We start from the raw sequence: 19,063 nt of genomic DNA, 5'->3' as shown, positions 1-19,063 counted from the left end.
CCTTTGTGACACCACGTACCAATCGCTCGCCGACGCTCGCGTCGCCCTCCAATCAGTGGGGTCGGGGGCGGGACCTGACCGCCGGATGCCGGCGGTTGCTTGGAAGCCCAGGCTTCCTTCGTGTTCGGTGGTGGTTGTCGGTTAGGAGAGGCCCGGATGTTAATCCTTTATTACTAACAGTGGCCGCCTGACTAGGGCCAAAGCTGGAGGCAGGAGACCAGTCGCACAGCCTTCTGGGAACAATAGGGTTGGCCTCTGGCCGGACAAGGGTGTGGACAGCACCTTTACCGACACCAACCTAAGGCGCTCTTAGAGGTGCCTGACTTGCTGAAGCCACAGTCCCAGTCGATGGTCTTCCAAGAACCTGTGCACTTCCAGTGCGGCCCAGGAGGCATGCCTTGAACGGATCCTTCTCCACGCACTTCACTGTCCCCTAATGTTTCTAGTCCTGCCTACCTTATCTGAAACATGGGGCCATTGCCATGCCTGGTTGAAAGCAAGGGGGAAAGAAAACAAGTTCTGTAGGTCTTATCCATTTATTCCTCATCCAACCTACTGAGAATTGTGTAGAGTTGAAACTGAGTGGGTACTTTGGGTTCTTAAACTGTAGTGTTGGGTATGCCAGCCAACTTCTGTTTTCGAATTCTCAAGCTGTTGAGCTCAGTGTACACCATAACAGACAACACAAGCCTTTCAGCCTGACATGAGCCTCCATTGCTTCTTTTTCTCATTTCCCAGAGGTGTTCTAAATCCAACCCTTATGGTTTTCCAACTCTCTTAGCCTATTGTTTTACTAGGTGGATTAGTTAGCTGACAAAGTAATCTCCCTCTCCCAGAAGCTTTTACTCATCCTCATCTTGTGACTCAGAGGAACCAGTCTAAAATGAACTGCAGTATCTAATCTTTTGTCACCCGTCCTTTCTCATTCTCTGAGACCCTACCCACCAACTTATCTCAATTCAGAAAACTGAGAATACACTAAAGTTTATGAGGAGGTACTGGGCTTTCACACATCTTCAAGCTGTCTCACCAATGATTCCCTCTTAAATTCTAATATTGAGTAGATTGGAGCTCCTTGAGAAACAAGATAAGATTATTATCTTTGTGTACAGCCCATAATGGAGTCAATGTTACTAAATTAAACCTTACCTTCCAAACCTGCCTCCTCTCTCAGTCAGGAGAACTGAAAGAACAAGCTATAGAGTCAGGCGAATGAGTTGATGTCAATGTATGGCAATAACCACCACAATATTGTAATTAGCCTCCAATTAAAAAAAAAAAAAAAAGCCTTGGGTTCCAACACTGGAAGCCAGTTCATTCATTATCATCATCATCTACCAAGTTTCAAGTGCCAGATAGTTAATGAGGATCTTTGCATATTCTCCCATAACAATCCTGCAAGGTTGGTACTGAGGCCCCTACTTGACAAAGAAGGAAATAACTAAGATAAAACAAGTTGCCTACACTCAAAACAGTTCCAAGTGGCAGATTTAAATCTAGGTCTCAACACAAAAATCCAAACTTGTTCCACTACGCTGCTTCCAGATTTCACCTCATCTGTGAAATGAGGGCAATATCTATCTGGTAGTTATGGAGACTGAATGTGTGTGTGTGCATGCTCAGCCAGGTCCGACTCTTTGCAACCCCATCGACTGTAGCCCCCCAGGCTCCTCTGTACCTGGAATTTTCCAAGCAAGAATACTGGAACAGGTTGCTATTTCCTCCTCCAGGGGATCTTCCCAACCCAGGGATCAAACCCACATCTCTTGCGTCTCCTGCACTGGCAGATCCATTCTTTACCACTTGAAAATAGCAGGAATAGTGCCAACTATTGAATCAGTAAGTGTTTAGTTCCCTCTCCCTTTCAAGCATTTCAAAATAGCAATTTGCATATTTTCTAACTCTGTTGTCTCTTGAATTCCCTGGAATCAGTCCTAATGGTGGGTCAGCAGATTTTATCATTCCAAAAGAAACACATGTTTAACAAATGCTTCCTGAGTGAGGAAGATCCCACATTGGGCTCTGACTCAAGAGCATACAAGTAACTCTGAATACAAATAACCTAAGGGACAGAAGGAAGATGCATTAAATGGGTAGGGAAAAGGAACAGGAAACTAGTATGAACCGTCTGGGTCATTCTCTCAGCAGAGCAGGACAAACAGCTGATCTGTGACAGCTATACAAAATCTCTTGAGAATAAGCAATTCTCAATTCAATTTTAAAGTATCCAAGAAAGAAGAAAGAAGTTAGTGGCTTCTGAATGGGTGAAGCCAACTGGGTCTGCTTACAAGATTGCACCATGTTTACGGACTGAATACTCATAAGCGAGAGAGCACCGCACAGGAAAATAGACTAGAAGTGAGAGCCATCCACAGTGGACAACAGTTATAGATTATTCCCATCAATGTGGAGTTCTATGGAACAGTGGTGCTCTAGAAGCTGACATTCCCATCCTCAGCATTTCTCCCTACCATTATTTGGGTTCATTCTGCCTCTTTCAAAAAATAATGCAAAGCTCCAAGGAGTGGAAATGGATGCATTACGACAAGGGTCAGCAAATTGTTTCTGTAAAGGGCCAAAAAGGAAACATCTTAAACTCTGTGGGCCATCCAGTCTCTGATACAACTGTAAACTCTGGCATTTACCTACTAAGGGTGAAAACAGCCATCAGTTCAGTCACTCAGTTGCGTCTGACTCTTTGCGACCCCACGGACTGCAGCATGCCAGGACTCCCTGTCCATCACCAACTCCCAGAGAAATGAATGGGTATGACTGCCTTCAAGTAAAACTCTATTTACAAAAATAAATAAATAAACTATAGAGGACTGTAGTTTGTCAACTCACTGTAGTGGACCTGTAAGGTATCTTCAAAATTTAGTGGAATGCTCTCCTAGCATAAAGACACATGAAGTATATAATCTCTCATCCTCTTCTTCTATCTAGTGCCCAGGCTGTAAGTCAGAGCTCCCATACATTTAGGGAAGACTTCTGGTCATGTCAGGCATTTGCTTCCTCTGGGAGTCACCACCCACCATGAAAGGCAAAAATAGGTTTCTTCTCTAACAGACCCTAAACCATGGCCCTACCAAGGCTAATCAAAATATGGTTTTTAAAAAAATAGTAACACTGTGAAACATTTATTTTTGTTTGCAGAATTAAGCATGATTTTAAAACCAGTACAGAAAAATACTAAGTATGTTGGGTAAGAGGTGAGCAAGTTGTTTCAGTATTTGTTTTCTATAATTCAGTTAAGGAGCACAGAAGACAGCATCATTAACTCAAGGATGTAGTTGAAAGATACCCTGTACACTCTACTGGCCTCCAAAAGCATTCAAAGGATCATCAAATATGTTGGAAACCTTCTGTCCAGATCTTGATTCAGTCACTGTCTGTGAAGATCGACTTTTTGATTTGGTTGTCTTAGTCTGGATACCAGAGGAGAAGATATCATCTTTAAAAATGGGGGGAAAAAAAAAAGTGTCACAGAATAGGCAAGAAAATGAGTGCTTTTAAGACATATCTACACAAACCAGCAAAGACTCAAGTCTGATAATAGCATGGGATACCAAAAACCACTAAGAGGAAGCTAAGCTTCTTAAGACTCCAGTCCTAACTCTGCTACTAACCAAGTCTTCTGATCACATACAAGTTATAGTTTCTATCTGAGTATAATTTTCTCAGTTACAAAGCCATGTGTGCACAGGCAGGAGAGGAAAAGCAGAAGGATGAGTTAATTTTAAATCTAGCCCATGACTTTACCATCTGTGACATTATACTTATTTCTACTCTACATTCTTTTCCCTTTGGATTCTAAAAGGAAAAGGCACTAAAAATAAGCAAAGGAAAATTCCAATCTCAGTCTTTCAGAATAAATACATCAATTTGCAGGATCTCAATGCCAAAAATGTAGTCTTTAGCCTACTTTAGATGACTGGCAGGGGGCACACTAAGATAAAAGTTAAATTAGACTTCACAGTCAAGGCTAATTCACTTGTCTAGGCTCTTCACTGCTATGATATGTATTAAATTTCTTGACATCCATCATAACAAAACATTGTTTCACCAAAATGACTAGTCGATTTATTTATCCACCTTCAGTCTATCTCAGGAATATAGAGCAGGTCAAAGGAAACCAACTGGGGAACGTCTTCCAGGAAAGAGTCAAGACAAAGACAGCAAGAGAAATATCAAGTCACTGAACGGTGATGACTCTCTGTCATGTACAGAAAGCCAAACTTACCTGTATCATCGTCAAATATAGACTTAGCTTCCACTTTCTTTTTGGACTTTTCTTTTGGTTTTACAGTTAGGTCAGCAAAGATATCAATGTTATCATCAAACAAGTTGGAGTCAAATGTTCTTTCCTTCTCTCTTGTTTTTTGTGAGGGTTTAATTGCTTCTGTAGCAAATATATCATCCTTGTAAGCCAAAAAACAACCAAAACAATTTTTAATCAAGGTTTTTTTTTTTCTTTACTATATACATTCATTTCGACAAATTGCAGAAATGCCAACTGCCACGGTGTTCTGTAACAGCCATGTGAGCTGCTCCTCTGTCTGGAGTGTCCTACTCCAAATCTCTGCCTGGCAAAGTCCTTCTCATTCTTCCAGGTCCCAGCTAAAACACAAGCTCTACAGAGAGCCCTTCTCTACCAGTCCTACCGGAAGAACCACCTCCCACACCAATCCCCCACTCTGCCCCACTGCCCCTGGGTTGTTTCCAGGCACTTAACATTACCTGGAAACGTTACTTGTACGCTGCCCTGTCTTGATCCAGTTCCCCTCCCTGAGAGCTCTGGAGGGCAGAGCATGGGTCCTGGTTCACCTCATGTACCCAGTATCCAGATGCTCAATAAACATCTGCTTAAAGACATCCAGTATCCAGATGCTCAATAAACATCTGCCTAATGACATCCAGTATCCAGATGCTCAGTAAACATCTCCTGAAGAGTATCACTCAAGGCCTTACTGTCTGCATTAAATCATCAGCTCCTGCCATGGCCTGTTTCCCCAAGAACCAGAGATTAAACATCCAAGCTGTAGAGATACCACTTTATGTATGCTGACTGCAGCAACATCCATATAAAAATGATAAAAATCAAGACTTGTGTCAATGGTAATGGCCAAGAACAAAACAGAAAATCACTTCCGAATAAGTTTCAGAGTTATTTAATAAGAGAAAGAAAGTGAAAGTCGCTCAGTCATGTCAGAGTCTTTGCGACCCCATGGACTATACAGTCCATGGACTTCTTCAGGCCAGAATACTGGAGTGGGTAGCTGTTTCCTTCTCCAGGGGATCTTCTCAACCCAGGGATCGAACCCAGGTCTCCTGTATTGCAGGTGGACTCTTCACTGTCTGAGCCACCAGGGAAGCCCTAATAATTAACCTAATAAGAGAACCTAAGTATAATTAGTAAGAGAACCTAAGTTTAATTAGTAAGAGAACCTAAGTATAATTAGTAAGCAAGTAGATACTGAGCAGCAACAAAACAGCTTTAATGTAATCTACGGTTCAAATAAGACAATCAGATATCTTCCTTAACAAAGAACCAGGCACAGAGACGTATTTTTATGTCCTATTACCTCAAATATATCTTGTGCTTTTGAGATAACATCCTGCTGACTGTTGGATTTTGACCCATTCTTCTTGCCTCTCTGGTCTGTAAAGAGATCGTCCTCATCTTCCAGGAGAGGGAAAGGATTTGTTTTCCTTGCTGGTTTTGGTTTAAAAGACTGAAAGAGATCATCATCACTGCCCGCCTCACCGAGAGCAGGGAACATGGGGCTTCTGTCTTTACTTCCCTCTGCCAGGTTGGCCAGGCTGTTGGCTGCCTTCACCTTGGCTTTTCTTCTTCCTGCAGACTGAGATGCAATGCCCTTGGAAAAGATATCTCCAGAATCAAACAGATCATCCTCAACAGGTTGACCCACAGATTTTGCAAACGGGCCTCTGTTCATTCCAGGCACAGGACCACCTGCCCACGTTGGAGTGGCAGCTGCCACTGCTTCTTCAGAGATGTCTGCTCCACCAGCTGCCCTTAGCTGTGGCTGACGACCAACTGGTGATGTGGCGCCATCTGTCAACTGTGCCACAAATCCCCTGGGGGAACCCATATCCTCGGCCTCCGTGGACTCCTGGGCAGCCAATTGTCGAGCTGCGCGCGTCTGTGGTCTGCGCTTCCCTCTCACTTTGACCCGCGTCTGCAATGGCAAGAACCACATGTTGATCTGATGGTTTTTTTAAAACGTGCTCCAAGCTAACATAGCAAATAGCCAACAACTCAAAATACTGTAAGGTTGTCTGGTCCATTTCAATTAAGATACTATCTAACGTAGACAAGGTTATTTGTTAAAGATTTCCAAAGGCATTTAACAGCTCCTACTACTCCAAGACTAAGTCGTTCTTAATCCTTTAGTATCCCCCATTTTTGAGTCGTTTGAGGACAATTTTTGTTCAGTTTGATAAAGGTTTCCCTCACCACTAGAGGCCACACTACCCTCTGTCCCACAGTGCTCCCTGGGCCCTGCTCTGCCCTAGTTTAAATGCAGGTATCTTTCAAAACAAGAAAGAATCAGGGGGGATTCTGGCACTAAGCTTTCTCAGGGGGCTAATAAAAAATCAGGCTCCAGAAACAGGGAACTAAGACAATGAAGAAAGAGAGGGGCTCTTTCCTTCTAGTCAACAAACACTAAATCCAATTTTAAATATTTCACATTAAAAAAAAAATTTGGCCTGGGAATCAGAACTTTCAATATAACCTCAAAATATGCATCACTTATTAGTAATAACCTAGTATTTATAATACTTTTCCAAAATACACTGTCAAGTAGTTTCAAAAAGGCACATGCTACTTTAGGCAAAGTACTCAATGGTGTTTGCCTATATCAAGGAAATTTCATAAATTATTTCAAGAAGTAGTCCATTTAAACTTAAGAACAACAAAAAAGCTAACACAGAAATATAACAAAATGAGGGATATTTCATTTTTTTGTAAGGAAAACAGGTTGGGAAATACTTAAAATCAATGTATTTGCAGGGTCATCCTATGTACTATTGCTTACTCAGAGTACAGCTAAGACTTCTCAGAGAAGGAAGACTGTATAGAAAAAAAAGAGAACAAACTAAAATAAAAGTAAAACCCCAAAGAGTTCACGGTCCATGCAGCACAAGTCCACAGTCTTGTGCAACAGTGTGACATGGGATAATTGCCACGGAATCTCAGAGAGGAAGCCCAGGACAAGGAACAGGAGGAGGAATAGGACAGAAGCTGTGAAGTCTGTGCAGAGCTGTCAATGAGGAAAGAGCACTGCTGACACGGGGGCGGCATGAACGGATGGCCGCAGCACGCTGGGGCGTGTGTGTTCAGGGGATGGGGCCTGGGGACTTGATTTAGGCTGACAGTGTGAGGGCACTGGTGGGAGCTGGAAGGTTCAGTTAGCGCAGACTGTAAATGGCTTTAATACTAAACCACGGAGCTTGAACGTTCTTTTGAGCAGTAAGGAAAGGAAGAAGTACATGGTGAGGATATGATCCGCCCAGTGTCTAGAAGGCTTCCAGGGGGCAGCCGGGAGCTAGTGAGCTAGTCACTGAGTTAGAACGTAAACGTAACAAACGTGGGTGGTGAAAGAGTGGACACAGAACTAGGGAGATGGAAGGAAAGCGAGGAGGCTGAAGGAAAGAAGAGGCGCCTCCTTCAAATGAGGAATCGGGGTCAGCGTATCCTGTGTAACCGATGAACTCAGAAGAAACATACAAATTGTTCTGGTTTGTTTTTCTTTAAAAAAAAAAAAGGGCAGGCAAGCAAGCAAAGGAGGTTTCATTACCTTGTTCGCACAGTGTAAGGTATCTGCCTGAGCTGGAAGGTCAAAACTCACACCAGCCTCCCCACTCCCAGAAAGAGTGGGCACACTTTCCAGACTCTGCATCCTCCCAGGTTCAGACGAAGGAACACCAGATTCTGGCAAAACAGACTTCATTCCAGAGATCTGGGGAGCTGCTGGAGGCAGCAAGGCTGCTGGGTTGATCGCTAAATTTGCCTAAAGAAAAGAAAGGAAGCTGACTCTGTATTGTTTTCTTAAACACAACAGTCAGTTATTGTTACTGCAACACATGACGAAAGACTTGGTGTACATGATGAATAATATGAGAGGAGAAAGAGAAATGCAGGGAAATCTCCTGATCCACTCAGAATTAAGATGGAGGGCTATCACCGATGCCCATCACAGGGCCCAAAGAAGAGATGTTACAGACCCAGCACACAGGAAGCAACAACTCGAGGGTGGGGAAGAGATGAGAAAACACCCGGCAGCAGCTGACGAAAAGGAAAACCCAAAGAAGTGTATAGATGCCACAAGGCAGGCAATGAAGATTCCAGACATGTTATAATTACTTGTAGTTTCCAGATCCGAGAGGATGGCTCTTTGGTTTTAAGTGGAGTGGGACCTGGTGAGTCCTGCGTGAAATTACAGTCAGTTAAAAATCCATTGGGGAAATAGAGAAGTGTCTCTTGGATCACATATATATCTGAAAATAAATTTGTGATGGAACAAAGCTATCGGTTTCTGTAATTCTACAATGGAAAAGGCATTTGAATCTTTCCTGGACCCTCAGAACATTTCACTAACATTACTTCATTTGTGCTTCCTTATCCATTGTGTTAGTGGAAGGCTGTAAGACCATACATGGAGTAAAGGGAGAGAAAGATCATGAATAATATTCATAAGAATTATAGTGTTTAGAGCACCAGCTGGAAACATTATGACGCTGGTTATCTCACACAGCAAATATCAGCGCACACAGTAATTCACCCACAGCTTAATGCACTAGTTCTAGAAGCAAAAGCAGCTGAGACTTGAGCTGCTGGAGATGTGCAAGTCCCAGAGCTTCATTTCCACAGCTCAGACCACTGAGGCCTCGGTGAGGTACCCCAGGACAGCTGTAAGCCGGGACTGGGACACACTGGTCTGCTCTCAGAGGAGCACCAGAGAAGACTGCTGAGGAGGCCGAATAGCAGCATTCTCAGAAGAGTGACACAGAGAGGAATCAAGAGGCTGGATGTAATTGATATTGAATTCTAATGAAGTCCTACTCCAAGGTAGCCCAAAGGGAGAAATGAGATTCTAATGGGAAGAAAACTTCCATTCTATCTTCACTCTACCTTGGAATCGAGTCTGCAGGTACCCCAAAAATAATAATGCTAAGTATAGATTCATGGAAACACTGTGCAGTGAAGAGAGGAGAGATAAGCAGGGGTTGGGGGAAGCAGTAAACAAAGAGAAGCAGTCCTAGTTGTTATTTCTTCCTTAATTAAGACTACTCTGAATGACCCTGGGGCAGGATGATGGAGTTAATCTGTATTACAAGGCAAACAGGAGAAGGAAGTCCTTAAAGAGATCAGTTCTAACCTGAGGTGTTTCCGATTTCCATAAGCCTTTTTCTTTGATACCCTGAGTGGATTCAGGATGTTTCTGGTTCTTGACAGAGGAAACAGAGTTGTCTTTTTTCACTACCTTCTTCTTTTCTGGAATCTTCAAAAACAAAGAACACCCAAAGTCTGTCAAGTATCATAAGACATTTTAAGGAAAAGTCATAATGCAAAAAAAGAAAATGACTGCTGAGTTTTAAAAGTCATTTCTCAAATGAGGGTTGAACAAATACAAAGGCAACATTTCAGAAATAGCTTTCTAAAGACTGTGACTTTGCTGGCATCCTCTCTATGGTAAAGAGAAAATAGAGAGTCCTTAGAAAAGCTACTGCAGAAGTGGGGGGGCGGGGGGGGGGGGTGGGAATGACAACACAGATAACATTCAGATTTATAACTTTGCACCTGAAAGGCATGAATATTCAGTCATCGTATGACATGCAGTGGTCTTTCAATGAACAACTTTAAAATCAAACAAGATTTGTAATACAGTAAGAAAACCTGGTTAGTTATTGCTTTAATGTTAGTTAACTAGGAAACATAAGATGGGGACAACATGAATGCCCTCATCAGCACATTATCTGCTGTTCATTTACTTATGAGCATTTGCCTTAACTGTATAATTGGATAATTCATTTCCTTTCCCAGAAGTTTTCCCACATGCCATAGTATTGAGAACAAAAGGCTGGTACCAAAGGCTGCGACTTGGCAGAGCTGAAAAGATCATCATCTTCATCATCTCCAAACAGGCTCCCAACACTGGGCTCTAACAACTAGAACAGACAAAACTCAAATTCAACATCCAAAACAAAAATAGTTTACAGAGTCAGGTGAGCTGCAGAAGTGATATTTAATACAATAACAAAGCTATGTTTTGGAGAACCACTTGGAACTGACCCTGGATTTTTTGGTGCCAGAGAAAAGGTCAACATCTGGGTCGTTGTCCTTTTGGAGCTTGTGACTAAAAAGGAGCTCTTCATCCTGAAAGACACCTGTGCTCTTGGGGCGGGTACCAGGATCAGGACTCTAGGAAAGAGGGAAGGTCATGTGTTTTGTAGACTCCCGGGAATTTATCCAAGGAAATAACACAGATATAAAGATTAGACAACAAAGATGTCGCCTGTGGCTCTGTTTATAGTGTCCAAAGGTTGGACTCAAGCTGAATGTCCATCACAAAGGGAATGACATATTCACAGGATAGAATACTCAGAAGATACCAGAAACAGTGGAGAATATATTTATAAAAACAGATGAAATATACATAATCTGGGACGATGATCTTTCGACCTTTGTGTGGTATCTGAATTGTTATTTAACACCAATCTTTATACTGAGGAACATTTTAGGAATGAAAATATAAAATTAAACAAGTTCTTTCTATCTCATTCCCAAAGGGAAGAAGAGACAGCAGGTAACTTAACATCAGAAACTCACAGGTGGACCAGCACATTTACCTAACTTCTGCTTACCAGCATCTTAGGCCAAATACCTGGCACAAACCTTCCACTTCGTCCATTCACATTCCACCTCATTACCTTCAGACTCCAAACAAGTTTTTTCTGTTTGCTAGGATATCTGATATTTGCAAATTACTACTCACGTTACTTGGTTTGATACTATAATGCCCCAGATCTGCCATTCTAAAATTCTTCCCTTTATTCTTTAGTATCACAAGCACAGATAGAAACAAACAAAAACACTCATTTCTGACAAAATGTGTCTCATTAAAATTAACTAATGATTATTGATTACACATAAGAGTGTAACACAGCAGCTAAGATTAAAAGTTTTATATCTGAAATTTACATACAAAATCATACACAGTAAGAGATGGGAAGAAAATGCAGCAAATTATTACATTTACCGTGTGTAGCTCTCATTTATAAACAAGGCTATCCTACTAGTATAACAAAAAAAATTCATAAAACATTTGTTGTTGGGACTATATCCTCAGCTTGATTTACAAAAAGTACTGGCAATCTATGGCCCATCGCCAGTTTTCTTTTTAACACCTCTGTTGAGATAAAATTCACCTACTTAAAGTGTGTAATTCAATAGTTTATAGTATATTCAGAGAGTTGTGCAAATACCACCACAATCTAAGTTTACAAAATTCTCACCATCCCCAAAAGAACCTCCAAACCTACCAGCAAACACTCTCCATTTCCATCCACTTCTGTCCCCAGATGCAGGAACCACTAATCTAATACTTTCTATCACAATGGATCTGCCTATTCAAGACATTTCAAATAAAGGAATTCATACAATAATGTGGGTTTTCTCCCCCCCTGGCTTCTTTCATTCAACATGTTTTCAAGGTTCATCTGTGTTGTAGCATGTGTTAATAATTTACTCTCTTTATTGCCAAAGAATATTCTCTCGTATAGCTATAACACATTGTGTCTATCCATTCATCAGCTGATGGACACTTGAGCTGTTTCCATCTTTTGGCTATTATGAATAATACCTGTTAGGAACATTACATTTGAGTTTTTGCATGAAGTTTTCATTTCTCTTGGATATACACCTAGGACTGGAACTGCTAGGTCACATGGTAACTCTTGCTATTTAAGAATCTGAAGGAACACCAAACTGGTATCTGAAGTGGCAGCACCATTTACCTTCCCATCAGCAATGAATGAGGGCACCAGCTTCTCCACATCCTCACCAACATTTGGCCATCATCAAAGAAGTCAACAGTAGGTGAAAATTTGAAGAAACTGGAATCCTCCATTATCCAGCGACTCACATCACATAACTGACATCAAAATGAGACACTATTATCCTTCTGAAGGCTTGAACCTTCATAGCTTTGGCTCACCTTTCCTACTTCTTTTTTTGGAGCCTGGAAGCTGTTCTGATCTTCCGTTTTATCCTCTTCCTCATCAAATAAGCTAAGAACCGTTTTGGTTCTACTTTTAGTTCCTTTGTCCAATGGGGATGATGAAGAAAATAAATCAGAGTTCTTGGCTGTTTCCTGAGTAGGTACATTCAAAGATCCTTCCTGAAAATGGAAACAGTAAGGTAAGGGAATAAAGTGAGTAACCTCTGGAAACACAAACACTATTGTGGGGCCTACCAAGATCCTCACTAATTCAGTTACTATCATATCTGCTTTTTTCAGAGCAGGACAGCTAATCACACTTACTCCTAGGTGACAAAACATTCAGGCAATTCTTGATCAGTCACTCTAATGGAGAGTCTAGAACAGATAATTCATAATCAAAGATGATTTTTCCAATCAGTTTAAAACCTGTGTTTATAACTCCATCCAACCAAGATACATTACGTATCAGTTATAGCCCTGAGTGACACAGGTTGCTCATGAGCTAGAAATAGCTTCAAAGTCACAGATAGAACACAAAAGCCAATCATTGCGAATGGATCACATATTCCCTAATAACTAACTAACCCTAACTCCAAGGGAGGAATCTAACCAGTAGAACTGGACACTTAAATTGTAGACGGCTCTTACTATACTGTGCAACTAGAAGAACCTCTAAAATAATCGTAAAATGCAGCATTTACTCGTTCAACAAGCACCATGTTTCAGGCAAGATACCTTTGATTAGAATAACTACTGTTTATGGATGAACTGCCAAGAAAAAAAAAAGGAACAACTTATAATTAAACATGCCATCAATTGTGAGGTGCATCCTAATTTCACAATGGTTAAACTGTGAAGAAAATATGCTTCTTTAAATAAAATATGTGAGTTTGAATGTGCCTACTAGGTGCAAGGTAATGCACTAAGCACTCTCACAGATATAACGGAGAGCAAAACAAACGTGGCCCCGGTCCTCAAAGGGCTCATCTTCAAGCTAGGGAGGCAGCAGTACAACACACAGCTAGAATTCAGGGGGAAAATGGGCCACAGCACCACAGAAAAGGTCCACATGGAGATGATGAGAAGAGAATGTCACACAATGATTCAGATATAGAGAAAACGTTTGCATCACTGTAGCCCCAAGGAGCCTCAACAGGAAAAGTGTTTGTGACATTTCTTCACATAGGCCCTAGAAGAGAGCTGGATCACACACAGTGGAGAAGAGTTACCAATGAGAGAAAAGGTAGAGACTGAATGATTGCTGATTCCCAGATGCAGCCAGCAGTCTTATTCACAGGTCTCCTATAGGAAAGGACAGACATCCTAGGAGAAGAAAGCTAATGCAGAAGAAACAACAATTCACTTCACTCTGTAATTCACAGGCAATATCATCAAAGACTGGTAAATGAAAATGAAAATCTTCTTAAAAGTTGTCACTGTAAATGTGATATCCTGGAGAAAAAGGGGGTGTATCAGATTAAAACTAAAGAAATCTGAATAAAGTATGGATTTTAGTTAATATTTTAAAAGGCTGTTACTATAATTCAAGTACAAGTGGAAACTCAAAGAGACCAAGGGGAAACAGACTACAGAGAACAGGGTAAGTCAAAAAGAACAGGTGTACAGGGAGAAAACCAAAAGGAAAAATGAAATGAGACAGAGAAAGGCAAAACGGGCATTGACACAATAACATAAAATGGGGAAAAAGCATATCACAGTGTGCACACATGTGCCTAGAAAAGAGAACAAAGGCAAGAACAACGTTGAAGACCTCCGAGAATGGTGAGATCAGATATTTTCTTCTTCATACTTTTTAGTGTTCTCAAAATTTTCAACAATTGAGTCATTATTTTCTGTGGTAGAAAAATGTAAGGGTAAGTGCGTACATGTATGGGTTTTACAAGAACATCTGAGAGACGAAAATAACAGATGATACAAGAAAAAAGAGTCCACCTTTCCTGACTCCTCGACCACAGGAGTTTTCCCAAATTCTGATGTCTCCTGGGCGCTCTCAGCCTTCTTGGCTACAGGTTTCACTCCAAACTGTGCCTCCTTTTCTTCTTCATCACTGAACAGCAAAGGCGGTACTTCAGGGACAGTCTCTTTTTTCTATCAAAAGAGGAGCAAATGACATCCTCAAAAAAAAAAACAAAAGGAAAGGGGCTTCCCTGGTGGTCCAGTGGTTAAGACACTATGCCTCCACTACAGGGGGCATAGGTTCAATCCCTGGTCATGGACCCAAGATCCTGCATGACTCACGGTGTGGCTAAAAACAAACAAACACAGTGTGCCTGACAAGCATGGCAATGTAGAGAAGAAGACCAAAGTGTACTTCTTCAGGGTTATTAGCTAAATGTTGAGGTCAGGAGAGACAGGATAGGGTAGTAAAAGGGCACAAACAGGGAGAAGCAGTAACTACCACTGTCTCAAACCTGCAGACAGTTTCTGCCACCACAGTCTGTACTTGACTCCTATGTCTGTTAACCCCTTGGGGGCACCATCAAGTAGACTGTAACCTCTGCTACCCAGATGATCATTAGTCTCTCCTCTCTGTCTCCCTCCCTCCCTACACATTTCAGCTATATGTCATCATCCAGAGCTGACTTGCTAAAATAAAACACCTACCAGATTACTTCGTCTCCCATCCCAAACGTGCATAAGTTTGTATTAATCAAACCCTAAACTAGACTTCCCTGGTGGCTCAGACGGTAAAGCGTCTGCCTACAATGCGGGAGACCCAGGTTCAATCCCTGGGTTGGGAAGATCTCCTGGAGAAGGAAATGGCAACCCACTCCAATATTCTTGCTTGGAAAATCCCATGGACAGAGGAGCCTGCTACAGTCCACGGGGTCACAAAGAGTCGGACACGACTGAGCGACTTGACTCACTCACTCAAACATGCAATAAACTGGCCCCTTTTTAGACCCGCATCTACCTCCACCTCTTTAATCCTCACACTTCCTTACACCTATTGTACACTTCCACACTTCCACACCTGACCCTCACTGTCTAGAGAAGCAAATCCTCTTCATCGTTCCAGCAAGGCTCAGCTCAGGTGTCACCCATAAAGGTTTTCCTGTTCTCTTTGCTAAGTTATCAGTTGCTTCATTGATAAGAATATTTATATCGATACCAAGCCCTTACTTTACTGTTTTCCTAACTTACATTAATAGCTATCATACATCTTTATCCATTCATTTGAAAGGATCAAGCAGTACATGTCTGTAGCCAGTCACAGTGTTTTACACCAAGTAAGGGTTCAGCACAAGCGCAGCACAAATACTACCATAATGCCACCATCCTCTCATCCCTTAATACTCCTTTTAATATAATTAACATGAAGGCTTGCTAATTTTTTAGCTCAAGTGATCATGGTAGTAATGCCATTTAGATGTAATCGCTGAAAGCTATTTAGACTAGATAGACACTAATGGACTTTTCTTATCACATACTATTACCAATTTTTAAAAAAACTTTAATGCTGATTTAAAAAAATAAAAACCACAAAATTTACCATTTTAATCACTTCTAAGTGGAGAGTTCAGTACTATTAAGTATATCCACATTTTTGTAAAACCAACCTCCAGAATTTTTTCATCTTACAAAACTAATTCTCTACCCATTAAACAACTCCCCATTCCCCTCTCCACCACACTCTAGGCCCTGGTAAACACCATTCTACTATTTCCATGAATCTGACTACCCTAAGTATCTCATGTAAGAACAATCATACAGCATTTGTCTTTTTGTGACTGGTTTATTTCACTCAGCATTATGTCCTCAAGTTTCATCCATGCTGTAGCCTGTGTCAGAATTTCCTTCCTTTTTTACTTATTCACTATTAATAATAATAGTGAATAATTATAATCCAGGACCAAACTGTTAGTACTTGAAACTTGCTTTTATAAGGGATAACCTGTACATTAACTGGCCTGGTCTAACGTTAACAGAATTCCATGCTACTGGGACTAAGCCCAGCAGTTCCCCAAGAAGGGGTGCAGCAGTGCTGTTCCCTGGTCTCCCCTGAGACTCAGATGCCTACAACTCACACTGAAGGGGCTGTGTGATGCTTTTCTCCAGGCTTTGCATGTGTCCTTCACCTGTAAAATACCATTACCAGAAGATCTCTAAAGTCAGGCAAAGGAGTTTTTCCACAAGACTCAGGCTCCAAGGTTAGGTTTTAGGACCTCATTGAGGGAAGCATCAATATTCATGTAACATCATCTCAAGGATACTTCCTGGGCTAAGAGGTTAGGAATACCGTTGTTGCAGGAGGAATAGATGTGGGAGGAGAGCCGAAGAGAGAGCTTCCGCTGTCACCATCATCTTCAAACAGAAGTGATGCTCTCTGGGCCTTCTTCTGGCTGTACAAACAAACAAAGAGTCCAATCGGAGGCAAATGTGATTTTAAAAATACAGTATTCTTTCCAGGCCATACCTACAGGAACCCACCTACCACCAAGTCAATCGTTGACCTTATGCAGTTGCATTTCTAATCAGATGACAAACTTAAGTAACTTGGACAGAACTTCACATTCTTTAGGGTATCCCAGGGGGGAAAAAAAAAAACAAAAAAAGACAAACTATACTTAAAACCCTAACAAACTTAAGACAACCAGTATTTTAAGGTTAAAAAAAAAGGGAGAGAGTGCATCCCTGGCAGCCTAGTGGTTAAGACTCTATGCTTCCAATGCAGGGAGCATGGGTTCCATCCCTGGTTGGGAAATGAAGATCCCATAAGCCATGCAGAGATAAGCAAAAGAAATTAGGTAAGGATCTATGAAGAAAAACATTTCATAGTACCAAAGGAGAATACTTTGCAAGTGAAAATTGAAGACATTCTCATTTGGACCATTACCAGGTGATGAATGATCAGCATGTCACCCCCAGCAATTGACATCTTGCACATCAAATACCTTCACCTGTTACCAGACACTGATGAAATGATTTCTTACAATGACTATCTCACCTGTCCTTGGCAATAGCAAACAGGTCATCCTCGTCATCCTCCTCAAAGAGGCTGGTCTTCTTCACCGCCTTAACCTCCTTGTGGGTGGTCTCAGGGTCCCTAAGTTCTCCTTTAGACTTGTCAGATGTCGAGCTGGTCTGTGAGTCAGTAATATGCCACTGGTCCTTAAAAGATAAAATACATGTTAAAGTCCTCTGGCAACTCAGATTAAGAAACTTGAAAAATAAAATAAAATTACCATTCATTAAACTAAGCTGCATCTAAACTAAGTGTACCACTTTTGAGGAAAGTTCATGTCCAAGGCTTTTCCTTGAACTCAAATCTAGACAGCTAGGTCCACTGAGCTCACAGACCTTCTGGTGTCTCCCCGCATCACTACCTACCTCTCTCTCTCTCTCTCTCTGTTAGGATAAGGGATCTCCTCTACTTTAGAGATCAAAATTAACCATGAAGGGGAATGAGAAGGAACAAAAATGTCTTAAAAAAGTCAAGAACTCTCAACTTTAGAGGAGAATGATTATTTGACTTAAAAAATTTTTAAATTCCAAAGTAAGCTGGGGAAAAAAATGCATAAAAAGTTCATGCAGGGGATTTCCCTAAGATTTCCCTTAGCAGTGGCTAAACCTCCAGACTCCCAACACAGAGAGCCCGGGTTTGATCCCTGGTCAGGGAGCTAGATCCCATGTGCCACAACTAAGAATCTGCAAGCTGTAACTAAAGATCCCACAAGCTGCAACTAAAACCCGACCCAGCCAAATTAAAAGAAAAAAAAAAAAAGAAGCTCACACAACGTAAATAAGACACAATAAAATCTGGAAGTGATCCTTATCACAAAATTCTGAATCTGGCCTTCAGAAAGCATTTAAGGAAACCCCACCTGGCTATGCTCACCCCTTCAAATCAAGGAGCTCCTGAGCACTTGCTTAAGTGGTCCTTTGGTCTCTGGAGCTTAGAGCTTTACAAATCCAAGTGGGTTTTGTAAAGCAGCAGCTGCTGTTATAGAGAGTCTCAGGTTTTACCTCCAGACCTTTTGAATCAGAATCTGCCTTCATTAACAGTATATCCAGTGACTTCTTCACAAGTTACAGTTTGAGAAGTGCTTCCCTGAAGAAGTCAGGCTCAACACTGACCACAAGCCAGAACCCCCAAATGAGCCTTAGAAAACTCCACTGATGGGTCATTCCCCAAACCAATTCATTCAGAACCCCCAGTGGTAGAATCCAGGATCAGTGCTCTCTCAGGTTCCAAGTGATCTCAATGGCAGCCAAAGGCAAGCCACTTTTCTATAAAGGAAGCCTCTTTATCTTTCCTCTGCAGGTACTATTACTCCCTACTTTAGCTGGTATTTTTACTGTCCCTGAACTGCAATAATGTGATAGAAAATTCAAATGATGGTTGGCCATTACTACAGGGAGAACCACCCACTAACAATGCTAGAAAGGAAAAAAAAAAAAAGGAAAATCCATCAACGTTCACAGGTTTGAATAGAAAAAGCAAATTATGTTGTATCATTTTAAGTTTCTTTCAATAAAAAACTGAACATGTCTATGATTTATCTATCTGTATCTTACCCTCAAAACTTAACAACAAAGTTAAAACAGAGTAATTATTATAAAATAAGAAAATTTTTAATGCTCACAGTTTTTATTATCATTATACTTAGTCTTTTTCTACACAGCTAAATCTGAACAGCTGCTAAACAGTCACTCAGTCATGTCCGACTTCTCCACTGGCTGCAACAATATATATAATCCAGATACCAAATGGCAATACTGTGAAGACTCTTACAGAAAAGGAGTTAAACCAGCATAAGCCACTCCTACCTTGTCAAGCTATAGTCCTTGAT

General features: G+C 41.3%; 1 protein-coding gene and 1 non-coding gene across 5 annotated transcripts in view; one reads left to right on the top strand and one right to left on the bottom strand.

The window, feature by feature from the left end:
• Positions 1 to 3,121: 3,121 nt before the first annotated feature.
• Positions 3,122 to 19,063, bottom strand: part of WASHC2A (WASH complex subunit 2A) — a 45,821-nt gene continuing 29,879 nt past the window's right edge. For 2 of the 4 annotated variants that reach the window (XM_043925468.1, XM_043925469.1), the window contains exons 20-31: positions 17,218 to 17,381; positions 16,510 to 16,612; positions 14,202 to 14,357; positions 12,243 to 12,425; positions 10,319 to 10,447; positions 10,114 to 10,194; positions 9,405 to 9,527; positions 8,390 to 8,452; positions 7,824 to 8,036; positions 5,583 to 6,200; positions 4,241 to 4,418; positions 3,122 to 3,451 (exon numbers count right to left, since the gene is read on the bottom strand). In XM_043925468.1, the coding sequence (XP_043781403.1) occupies positions 3,312 to 3,451; positions 4,241 to 4,418; positions 5,583 to 6,200; positions 7,824 to 8,036; positions 8,390 to 8,452; positions 9,405 to 9,527; positions 10,114 to 10,194; positions 10,319 to 10,447; positions 12,243 to 12,425; positions 14,202 to 14,357; positions 16,510 to 16,612; positions 17,218 to 17,381 (2,151 nt within the window). In that variant the 3' untranslated portion in view covers positions 3,122 to 3,311. The remainder of the gene's footprint in view (positions 3,452 to 4,240; positions 4,419 to 5,582; positions 6,201 to 7,823; positions 8,037 to 8,389; positions 8,453 to 9,404; positions 9,528 to 10,113; positions 10,195 to 10,318; positions 10,448 to 12,242; positions 12,426 to 14,201; positions 14,358 to 16,509; positions 16,613 to 17,217; positions 17,382 to 19,063) is intronic. The other 2 variants (XM_043925470.1, XM_043925471.1) reach the window with 1 other exon arrangement.
• On the top strand, positions 14,939 to 15,010 carry TRNAC-ACA. The gene has a single exon. It is a non-coding gene; the product is annotated as a tRNA-Cys (tRNA).

Source organism: Cervus elaphus, chromosome 15, assembly GCF_910594005.1.
Source record: "Cervus elaphus chromosome 15, mCerEla1.1, whole genome shotgun sequence".
Classification (NCBI taxonomy): Eukaryota; Metazoa; Chordata; class Mammalia; order Artiodactyla; family Cervidae; genus Cervus; species Cervus elaphus.
The sequence above is the reverse complement of the archived record's forward strand: the minus strand, read 5'-3'. Positions and strand labels throughout refer to the sequence as shown.